Below are 10,948 nucleotides of genomic sequence, written 5' to 3'. Positions count from 1 at the left end.
ATGGAAAGCGTGGCGCATTCTCGGCAACCAAACAAGGTTTCCGTTACGCATTCCAAGAAAATCACCAACGGCGGCAGCACCGGTGGCTTCTCGGCTAAGACTCTATACGACGACGTTTACGGTGGTCCACCGAAGTTCGCCGCCGCCGCCACCGCCACCACCCTCTCGCCTCGCTTCGAAGACTACAGCGAGATTTTCGCGAGCTTCCAGGCCGTTCGGGCCTCCTCCATTCCGGTATTGGATCTTCCGGCGGTCGACGGCGGCGAGGTCTTCGTCGACTTCCGAAGCTCCGCCTTCGACTACGCCGAGGTATTCGGAGGTTCGGACGGCCTAGATTTTTGCGTCTCGTACGAGGAATTGTTTCGTGACGGTGTCTCTGAAGAAGAAGAAGAAGCCTGGTATGAATGCGATCGTGGTCTTAGTGTTATCGTTTGATTCTCAGTGTTTGATGAAATGCATGATCCATTCACGTATTGGATTTGGTTTTGTTTATGGCGTAGTGGAAACTCAATTGTTGTCTGTTTCAGCTCTGGCGTTTAACGTAGTTGTTGATAATGAGTTTGTGCAATATAGTGTTGGTTTATGTCTATGATTTCAGTTATTAACGTAGTTGTTGGTTTATAAAAAGTAAAATATTATGCTGGATGATTTGTGGTTAAGGAACTATGGTTCTCTGGATTTCAATGGTTTATTTCCCTGAGAAATTTTGTTGCTCTTTACTGAGAGTGGAAGATGCTGCTTCGTTTTTTAAGGTTTTAATCTTCAAAATCAGTTATGGGAAGTAAAGTCTTGTCGATTAACTAGTGAACTCTTTCGATTTTGATATATATGATATATGGACTCACGGTATCTGCCAAATGCATTTTGTCTGTTCTACAGTATTTCTATGCATATTTGCAAAATTTCTTAATTACATGTTTTTTATTTCCGAGCTTTGTTGTCAGTGTATTTCTGAAACTTCAAATTTTCCGTAGACTGTGTCTTTCTTCTATCTTTCTTCTTTTTGAAGATTTATTTTAATTTACTGAGTTTGGAATATGATATTGCAATAATATAATCATATTCTTTTATCATTGGTAGGACTCCAGTGGAAACTGATTCATTCTCCGGAGATTTTGATCATTTTGGAAATAATCAAGGCATATCCAGCGGAGATATTTTCCAGTCTGTTGATGGAAGTACAGAGTTCAACCTTTTGTATCATAAGGTGGGGAAAACTCACATAACTCAGCTGCATACTGTTCCTGGTTTCACTCATGTAGTTGATGAAACCACACGCTTCCATAGGACTGATCCATCCTTACAGGTTGTTGATGATATTGACCTTGATATGGAATTTAATGCAAGCAAGGCAAAGAGAAACTATCCGAGGAAAATGGTTTCACATCCATGTAATTTTACTTCTGGTGAACAGATTCTTGGTAGTAGTGATCTTAATCTGCATGATGGATGCAACAAAATTGGTTCTCATTCCAGTGAGACGTTCATAACTGTGTCTGACATCAGCCTCAGAACTCTACCCTCTCAAGTGCCGCCCCCTTCTCGGCTACCACCTCTATTAGATGCTAACAAGGGGTACACTAGTGGATTTCATTCAAACAATGAGCGGGTTGATTGTGAAGAGACCCTAGGCGACAGTTCACCGCCTTTCTATGATGTGGAGGTTGATATGAATTCATCTGCCGCTGTTATGAAAGTAGCAATGCATAGACCTGAACCGAAACTTATGAGTGCCAAAGAAATGAAGGAGAGAAAGAAGGGAGATTTTGAAAGCAATGTAAAATCAAGTTATGATGTAAAAAATAAGGGACCAAAGATGAGTGAGAATATAACTAGATTTAATAGTTTGAATGGTGAGAGAATTCAGGCAACTTGTGATCCGGGTTCTGGCAAAATGAGAATTTCTGCCACAGATGAAAAGCGGAAAGCTAGGAAGGCTGTCCCAGAAACTCCAGAACCATTGGAAGGGGAAAGACTTTTAAACATGTTTGAGGAAAAGCACATCAAGGAATCCAGGTCATCTCAAGAATCAAATAGAAGTGCTGGATTTGGGACATGGAAAGAAGCAACTGAATTTTTGGAATTGGTGGGAACAGAAGAATCTGGAAAGTTAATTCAGCCCATAAATCATGCTAAGAGTTTGGTGCAAGATAACAGAAAATATGACCGTGGAAGGAAAGAAAGAGAAGCATCTAATATTCAAGAAGAATACAAAAAGGTAAAAGCAATCGCGGAAAGTAATCAGCTGGAGGAATACAAGAAGAAATCTAAAGCGGTAAAAGAGGCTTTTGAACAGGGCAAAAACATTAGGAGATCTAAATCATCTAATGAGGAATGCAGGCAAAGAGAGTATGTGAAAAATGATGAAATGACCGAAATCTTTGAGTTAGAAAAGAGTGAGAAGAAGGCAAGAATGGTTCACCAGCATGGGAAAACTGAAAAGAAAGTAACCAAAGCTGGCCAATCAGGAAGCTTAAAAGATGTTTCTGAGATACAATGCAAGGAGCTTAAAAATGTGGAAATTGAGAAATCAAAAGAGGTTGAGAAACAAACACTAAGTGATGTTCAGTGGAGCATGAAGCTTAAGGAAAATGAAAAGAAACTAAAAGAGGATGAAGAACAATGGCTGAATGTGAAAAGGCACAGACGGTCACAGAAAATGAAAGAAAATGGAAAAATTCAAAAAGCAGAGGGTGAGGAAAAAGTGAAAGATTCTGTGAAGCTGGAAAAAATTGATGAAAGATCAAATGAGGCTTTTAAGCTGGATAGCCCAGAGGAAATTGCAGCTTGCAAAAGAGAAAGTGAATTCATCTTAAAACAAGAAAAACAGCTTCAGAACAAGAAAGGACTGAAAGAGGCATGTGAAACCAAAGAAATTGAGAAAAGCCTAAATGGTTCTATTAAAAAGGAAGAAAGTGATGAAGGTCTAAAGCATGCTCTTGGGCTGGTAGAGAATGAAAATGGAGTTAAAGAAGACTTTGAATCTGAAATGAGTGAGAAAAGAACTAGAGAGGCTTTCGAGCTGCGGAAATTTGAGGTATGTGAAAGAGGTCAGGGTGAGGAGAAATTTAGAGAGGTTTGTGATGGGTATGGAAAAGGATATAAACTTAAAGAAGTAGGTGATAGCAGAGGGATTCGGAAAGTTCTGAAACAAGCTCCAGAGCTAGAAAGGAATACTGGAAATGAGGCTCAGAGGAAAAAAGAAATTGAGAGCCCATCAAACCAAACATTTGACAGGGAAGGAAGTGTAGATATATCAGATGACTATAGTCACTTCGAGCAATCTGAGAAGGTACTCAAAGATGCTGTTAGGAATGAAAAAGATAAGGGATTGGACAAATCTTTAGAGCGAATGGAAGGGAATGGAGAAAGGATAAACATGAAGTTTGTTGAAGAAACCAAAGAGACATGGAAACCGGTGAGTGATGAAAATCTTCTGGCAGCTCACTCATCCTCCATTCATGTAAAAAATATTGAAGAACAAGAGGCATCACAAGAACCTATTGCTGACCAAGAAATTGGAAAGACAGGAGCTGACTGCAATGTTGGTGAGAAGAAATTGGAAGAGGTAGGGGCGGAAAATGTACTGGCTAATGGGAACAAAAGAGATTCTGAAATGCCCCCGGGAATAGCAGAGAGTTCAGGGACACAATCAGGAAAGGTGGATTACAGTATGACATACACGGATGAACTTGGTTTTAGTAGTGAGCAGACATGCACAAAGAAAACTAAGACAGTCCCTGAAATGAAATTTGATCCTAAAAGACAAGAGGGGAGAATTACTCATGAATGGAGCGAGAGAGGAAGGATTAAACAGCAATGGAATGTTGCACTAAACAATGAAGAAAGCAGGGAGCAAATGTCATCAAGTGAAGTAAACACATGTGGTGATTACAGAGGGAACACTGTAGCAGATGAACTTGCAACAATGCAAGAAGCTTCAAATGTCCAGAAAACTTCTCAAAGGCCTCATTTAGCCCATTCCACTAAAAGCAAAGAGAAGAATCTTAATGAAACTCCTTCCTCAGTAGAGAAAGATGCTGAAAGAATGAGAAGAGAAAGAGAATTGGAAAAAGATCGTCTTAGAAAGTTAGAAGAGGAGATGGAGAGAGAAAAAGAAAGACAAAAAGACAGAATGGCTGTTGACAGAGCAATGCTGGAGACTGAGAGGGAAAGGGAAAGAGAAAAGGATAGAATGGCTGTTGAAAGAGCAACTTTTGAGGCTCGTGATAGAGTATATGCTGAAGCTCGTGAAAGAGCAGAAAGGGCTGCATTTGAGAGAGCAACTGCAGAAGCTCGACAAAGAGCACTGGCTGATGCCAGGGAAAGACTCGAAAAGGCATGTGCTGAGGCCAGGGACAAATCATATTCTGATAAGGCAGCTGCAGAGGCCAGATTGAAAGCAGAGCGTGCTGCTGTAGAAAGAGCAACTGCAGAGGCCCGAGAGCGTGCAATGGAAAAAGTAAAAGTTGAGAGGGCTGCATTTGAGTCCAGAGAACGATTAGAGAGATCCGTATCTGAAAAATTTGGTGTTTCTTTCAGAAATGATGGAAGACAGGGCTCTTCATCCTCAGTAAGTATTCACTTTAATCTGCTAGTTGTAAATTGCATGATTTCCTTCTTAATTTCCAATGATTTAATTGGCAGGATATGCTGGATCCACATTTTCAGAGCATTAGTTCTTCCACTGGTTCCCACTATCCATATTCCTCAGTTTATGGTGGTATGTGATATGCGACACCCCAGCAGTACTTTAGTATAAACTGTCAAACATTTTACTGCATCCACTTCATATAATCCTAACCAGATATTGGCCTTTGCTTGAAGCTTCCTCTTTTTCTGAGAGATCAGAAAGAGAAGGTGAATCAGCTCAGAGGTGTAGAGCTAGACTGGAGAGGCATCGCCGAACAGCTGAGCGTGCTGTAAGATCTCATTCTTTTAATATTAATCACACTTATGTTGTACTTATAAGAAATTATCTTAACCGTGAATTTTATGGAAATCTCAGGCAAAAGCTTTGGAAGAAAAGAACGTGCGCGACCTACTAGCTCAAAAGGAGCAAGCTGAGAGAAATGTAAGCATATATTCAAACAATTGCTCTATAAAAGGTTCTGAATTGTTGTTTCTGCCTTTCATTGATTACTCGAGTCTGATGCTCTTTGCAGAGATTAGCGGAGACCCTGGATGCTGAAGTCAGGAGGTGGTCAAGTGGAAAAGAAGGAAACTTGCGTGCATTACTTTCAACTTTGCAATATGTAGGTGTTCCTATTCTGAAATAGCTGTGCATTTGCTGCTCCTTTCTCCCTTTACCCCCAACTTCGTTTTACACGCACACAGTAGGGGGTGTTATTTGAAGGTCCTCTAAGTGACTCAAACAGATGAGATTGAATCAATTAGTTGCTTAATCCTGATTCCTGATGTTCTTAACTCCCTTATATCCTCTCCTTTTTTCTCCCTCTGTTTGAGACCTTTGTCGTTGTCTATTGCTTATCCTGAGTAAACCATATACTCTATACATGTTTCCTTTTCTAATTTTTCCATCTTGTCAGATCCTTGGGCCTGATAGTGGGTGGCAGCCAATCCCACTCACGGAGGTCATTACTTCTGCTGCTGTAAAGAAAGCTTACAGGAAGGCCACCCTTTGTGTTCATCCTGACAAATTACAACAACGTGGAGCAAGTATTCAGCACAAATACATATGTGAAAAAGTCTTCGATCTATTAAAGGTATGTTAGACATGTCATATTTCACCAAGTTTTTTTATTTATATGAACCATTTCATAGGTGATTTGGCTGTGAAATTATTTTAAATCAGTAGTGTATAAGTTTTGCCGGAGCAAACCATAATGCTGTTGCAGAAATTCAAATCTATCAGGTGCGCATGCACATCACAAATGCATTGCATATGAAAGTATGCAAATACACTAGTACGCAGATACCACAAGCTTGAATTTCAATAGATGTTCATTCATCCGGGCCTTGTTTCTTGCTTTTTATACTTGGCAAGTTGGTCTATACAACGCCACTTCATCTGATGACAGAACGTTGTAGTTGGATAAAACATCTGACACTTCATTAACTAGCTATTATCATCTCCCTCTCATTTTGGCTTTCTTTCTTTTCGTTATTTTACAGGAAGCTTGGAACAAATTCAACTCAGAAGAGCGATAGCACACCCTGTTCTGTTTTTGAGTGTGGACCTTTCCAATGGAGGAGTTCCCTTCCCTGGGAATGTCGCAATCCTGTAGTCGGATACCTCAGTAATTATTTTATCATCGTCTACGTTCTGTGATAATATTCCCTGAATATTTATATGTAAGAAATATTCATCCCACGAGAGGCAAGAAATTAAGAAATTCACTAGTAAATATATACAAAAGCATATATAAGACTAGGCTGGCATTTCTATGACCGAACAAACTCTTGGGAATCCCTGTTCTTACTCTTTAATCTGAATCATTTTTAAGGATATAAAACACCATAAATCTGCACAAAATTGGCTGAATGTTTCTGGATGTCAGAGTTTAGTAAGACGAAAATTTGTTGATCATAATTTTGATTATTCTTTAGCGTTTCTCAAGGTTAGTTGCTAATCAGAGACGTTAACAGGGGCTGAGTGAGTAGTGCAAGTTTTTCTAGCGTTCGTGTTATATAACTGATCATAAACAAGTGAGTGATTATAATTTGGGGAAAACAACTCTCATATTATTTAAAATAATGCGCTGACTTTTTCTGTAACAAACGAATGCCTATATTTCCAATAATAGAAGGCTAAAGAAATAATAACCTCTCAATATTTAAAATTATTTCCTATTTCTAATATTATTCAAAACTGCTGTCGCGTTATATGATGTCATTTAAATCTAATTGTTTTGATTTAGATTTTTTATTTTTAGTAGATGATTTAGATATTTTATTGATTCAACTTTGAAGTGATACCGGTCAACAGATTTGGGCGGGCAATTCATCTGATCTGCGACATAATCAGAATTCGGTCTTGATGTTGGGGGTGGATAGTCTTGAGTTATTACTTTTTTATTAAGGGGGTTTGTGTGGTAGTTTGTTATGTTATGCAAGTAAACTAAAACCTATTTTATTTATAAAATCAAAGAAATTCTAAGTATGAGGGGCATCAAGGCGTATTTTCTATATATATGCACAAGTCCATGGTGCACTGTTGATATATAATTTTGGTATTCATCTTTTTTCTATACTCTTTGTTGATCGGTATTTATGTATCCAACATTTTTAGGTTGTTTGTTTTACTATATGAATTTCTGACATTTATTGGGAGAAAAGCAAGCTAATAAGCCTGTGACAACTTATCAAGGTACCATACCTAGAAAAAGAACTAAAGTATCATAGCAACTCCTATGGATAGGTTCTGGAGCCGTTATCAAAATTGATCTCAAAGACGTGTTCCAATTTCCATCTATATGTAATTGGGTGAATCAACAAGGGTTATTGAAGAGATGAAACATGAGGATGTAGTTAGTAACTTGGACCACTGTGTTTTCATCAAATGATTTTGTGCTATTATCTTATTGCGAAGCACTAGATGTTGAGTGTAGAAAACCAGGTCCAGCATTATACCTTCTTGCCAGACATCTTAGGCTGACATGGTAAAGCGGAAGAAATAAGGTCTGTATTTTCCTATTTCATGATATGATTGAGTAGGGTAACTCAACTTTTTTTTAAATATTTCCATCAAAGTGGTCAAATTTGTGTAACTCATAAAACCTACTACATAGTCAAGAATAAGTTCATAGTCGAAGTGGAGTGTGATTTGTTGGGTATGACTCTTACTTCGCATGCTTACGAGGGCCCTTGTTGTCGGGATCAGCAGAAAGACAACTGGAGTCCCGCTCCCAGGTGAGCTGGTGGGAGTCCGGAGGAGCCGCCCCGGCGGGGGTTCGGGGAGCAGCGCCCTTAGGCTTGTAGAGACTAGGTACTATTGTGGGCGTCTGATCTATTGTAATTTTCTTAGTAGTTTGGACTTGGGCCCATGAATAGCTGTTGTTAGGGTTTTTCTAATTCTATTTATATTCTTCTGGTAAACCGAGTGACTTGGAAAGAGTGACGGTAAAGTGAATATAATACAGACAAGCTGAACGTAGCCTATATTAGATGAACTAAGATAAATCATTGTGTCAATTTCTTTTCTCTTTTCTTTTCTTTTTTGTCGATTTTGTGTGATTGCCCGATTTTCAAGATGATTGTCATGCATCTCTTCTTAGTTGAATAGTTAATAATGTGCCAGTTTGGTTGCCTTCACAAATGGAGCCCACCTTCTTTTCCGTAAACTCATTTGGATGGATTTAATGACTTAAATTCGATCTTAAAGGTTCATCATAAGTTTTTCATAGGCAAAGAAAACAATTACAAAATTAAACAATCAACTTCAAATAAGCAAGTGTTAGTTGTTTAGAATTTACACAAAGTTGCAGTTAGAAACAAGACCAAGTCATTAACATTTTTGTTTTGATTGCCTCATTCAAACTGATCTTGTCTACTCTCAGCACTTTGTTTGAATTTTTCATTGTCTAATGTGCAGGCAATAAAAATTTAAAAGGCAGAACAGTGTTAAGTGTTAGGGGCAGTTTGACTGAAAAAATCAATATTGGTATACCCAAAAAAACTAAAATGTCATTTTCATACATATCTTTTATTATATTTCTCGGAACTCTCGTGGTAGTAGATAGCTCAAAACTTGATATAATTATGGATAGATATGTGTGTACGGCAGAAAAGTCAACACCAAGTGCACAAGTAATCATGTTTTCAAATCACAGAGCCTAGTAAACATTCAAAACGTGATACATTATTTAAATAAAAAAACACAAGGACCAAACTACTAGCAAACCAAACTTGACCTTGTACATGCTTATATAAAGCATTTCATTACGTTGTGCTACTCCAAGTTCTCTCATCTGCAATTCCCCACCAACCCTTTTCCTTTCACATCTTTACACTGCGATTTCATCAATCAAAATCTTATCTTTCACAAAAAAGGATTCAGCCATGTTTAGATCCTTGACTACTAGGAGAGGCCCTGGAAGGTATGAGATATTAGGAAAAGAATCTGCTTCCACTGCACTTTTGAATGAAGGGTTCAAGAGGAGCACAAGTTTGCCTTCTCGTGCATCCAGTTCTTCAAGAAAAATGGCTCTAGGTTCAACCTTTGGGAACATCAATCTACAAAGAAACCCCACAAAGAAGGGTAACAATAGCAACAAGAAGAGTCACCCACTCCTTAGTTTCTTGGATCTTCGTAGGAAAAAGAAAACAACAGCTAAGCCTGAATTTGCAAGGTATCTTGAGTATCTCAAGGAAGGAGGCATGTGGGATGTGAATTCCAATAAGCCTGTGATCTATTACAAATGATAGCTTGCTTCGGGTTTGAATATAGAATTTTATTATTTCTTGTAAGAATTTAGTATTTGATTCTCATGTCAAATTACTCTCGAGAAGATGTAGAGTATTGTTGGTATCTTTATTATTATTCATTAATTTGAATCAATTGCAAACATTCAAGTTCAGCTATCTGCTTTGATCATCTATCGTACTACTATTATCGGTCGCCAAGATAATCACTAATTATGATTAATTTCACCCAATGATATCAAATATGTTGTAATTTATCGAAAATAAAATATAAAACATAAAGTTGAAAAGCTAAAAACAAATCATGTTTTTGAAAAGCTAGCTACGATACATCCTGAGAAACTAATGCGACTCAGTCTCCTTATGATGCTAACAAATGTAGGATATGGCTATTTAATTAGTATGTCTCAATATTGTTAAAAAATGACATGATTACGTGGAAAGATCACAATCATACCAAGTGAATCAACTGTTATTATTTTGTAATTACCTATTTCAATATTTTTTTTCTCTCTTCCTTTATTACCATTGATCTATCTTTGTATGGTTATGATTCTCCACATGATTATGTCATATATTTTTTTAACATAAGAGGATCTCTACTTAGTTTCATACAAATTAATAATCAAATTACTCATGAGGAATCTAAAAAAAAATCAAAACTTAGTTGAACCAATTAGTTTATTACATTGAACCAACAGATCATGAATATATTTTTTAAATAATTTTTTTTTCTTCATAATTTATATTTTTTTATACATCTCATATTATTTTTTGTAAATCATTTTTATAACATCGTATGATTTCGACTAAGCAATTTGAAGAGTTGAACATGAATGGGATGTCTTCTCAATTTATTATTTAGTATGGTTTTAACAATATTGATATTTTTACTTAAAAATTCTTCTTCTTCTTTTTTGTTTTTTGTTTTTTTGGAAGTTGGAAAGGACATTGCCCCAAACAACAGATTACATAATCCTTAAGCTATGAGTGCGACTAATAAAAACAAAATTCCTAGACACGGAGGAATTTTTTGAAATTTCCGGAAAAGTGACGGTGGTATTTCTATTTATCCATATTTAACATAAGATTTTTGAAAAAACTTCTTGGAATCTAATTTTTTCGAAATTTTATTTTTTGTGCAAATTTTCTTCCAAAATGTCATATAAGAATACTAACACAGGAGTGATATTCTGAACATCTCACGTGGTGGGAAAATATTAACTAATTTTTCAAACAATAATACCTCTAAACTCTCTTCTCTATTGTTCTCTTCGTCTCTTCCTCTTACATTTTCCTTTCAGTTGGTGGTGGTTGTGTTGTGGGTTTAGATGGTTAGTAGTGACGGTGGTGGTTGTCAAGGAACCAACATGGCTTTGTTGTGGTGGGTTGTTGTTTAAGAATGCAGGGATATTTGATTCGGCGCGTGAATCGTACTCTTCATCACCACCACTTGAGGATTGCATACTCCCACTATTTCCCAAATCCATATGAGAACAAAAAATGGAAAGATGTAAGGGAGACAATGATGTGTTGGGTGCAGAGAGATTTTGTTACTTACACA

General features: G+C 37.3%; 2 protein-coding genes across 2 annotated transcripts; both read left to right on the top strand.

Annotated features, from left to right (window-relative positions):
* On the top strand, positions 1-6,391 carry LOC133300582 (auxilin-like protein 1). The gene is made up of 8 exons (XM_061500149.1): positions 1-398; positions 1,081-4,573; positions 4,648-4,723; positions 4,828-4,922; positions 5,009-5,074; positions 5,166-5,255; positions 5,550-5,726; positions 6,136-6,391. The coding sequence occupies exons 1-8, from the start codon at positions 1-3 to the stop codon at positions 6,169-6,171; spliced, it is 4,431 nt and encodes a 1,476-aa protein (XP_061356133.1). The 3' UTR covers positions 6,172-6,391.
* A 2,597-nt stretch (positions 6,392-8,988) lies between these two features.
* Positions 8,989-9,384, top strand: LOC133300577 (uncharacterized). The gene has a single exon (XM_061500137.1). The coding sequence runs from the start codon at positions 9,022-9,024 to the stop codon at positions 9,382-9,384; it is 363 nt and encodes a 120-aa protein (XP_061356121.1). The 5' UTR covers positions 8,989-9,021.
* Positions 9,385-10,948: the final 1,564 nt, after the last annotated feature.

The sequence above is a fragment of the Gastrolobium bilobum genome, unplaced genomic scaffold, assembly GCF_033153095.1.
Source record: "Gastrolobium bilobum isolate Gb01-03AN ecotype WA unplaced genomic scaffold, APGP_CSIRO_Gbil_v1 utg15456, whole genome shotgun sequence".
Lineage (NCBI taxonomy): Eukaryota > Viridiplantae > Streptophyta > Magnoliopsida > Fabales > Fabaceae > Gastrolobium > Gastrolobium bilobum.
This window is presented reverse-complemented; position numbering and strand designations above follow the sequence as displayed.

What these genes read in the sequence shown, in the direction of transcription:
- LOC133300582 (XM_061500149.1), top strand. Translation starts at nt 1, where the DNA reads ATGGAAAGCGTGGCGCATTCTCGGCAACCAAACAAGGTTTCCGTTACG. An exon ending in GACAGGGCTCTTCATCCTCA is followed by an intron (nt 4,574 to 4,647) that starts GTAAGTATTCAC and finishes TTTAATTGGCAG; the next exon opens with GATATGCTGGATCCACATTT. An exon ending in AAGTCTTCGATCTATTAAAG is followed by an intron (nt 5,727 to 6,135) that starts GTATGTTAGACA and finishes GTTATTTTACAG; the next exon opens with GAAGCTTGGAACAAATTCAA.
- LOC133300577 (XM_061500137.1), top strand. Translation starts at nt 9,022, where the DNA reads ATGTTTAGATCCTTGACTACTAGGAGAGGCCCTGGAAGGTATGAGATA.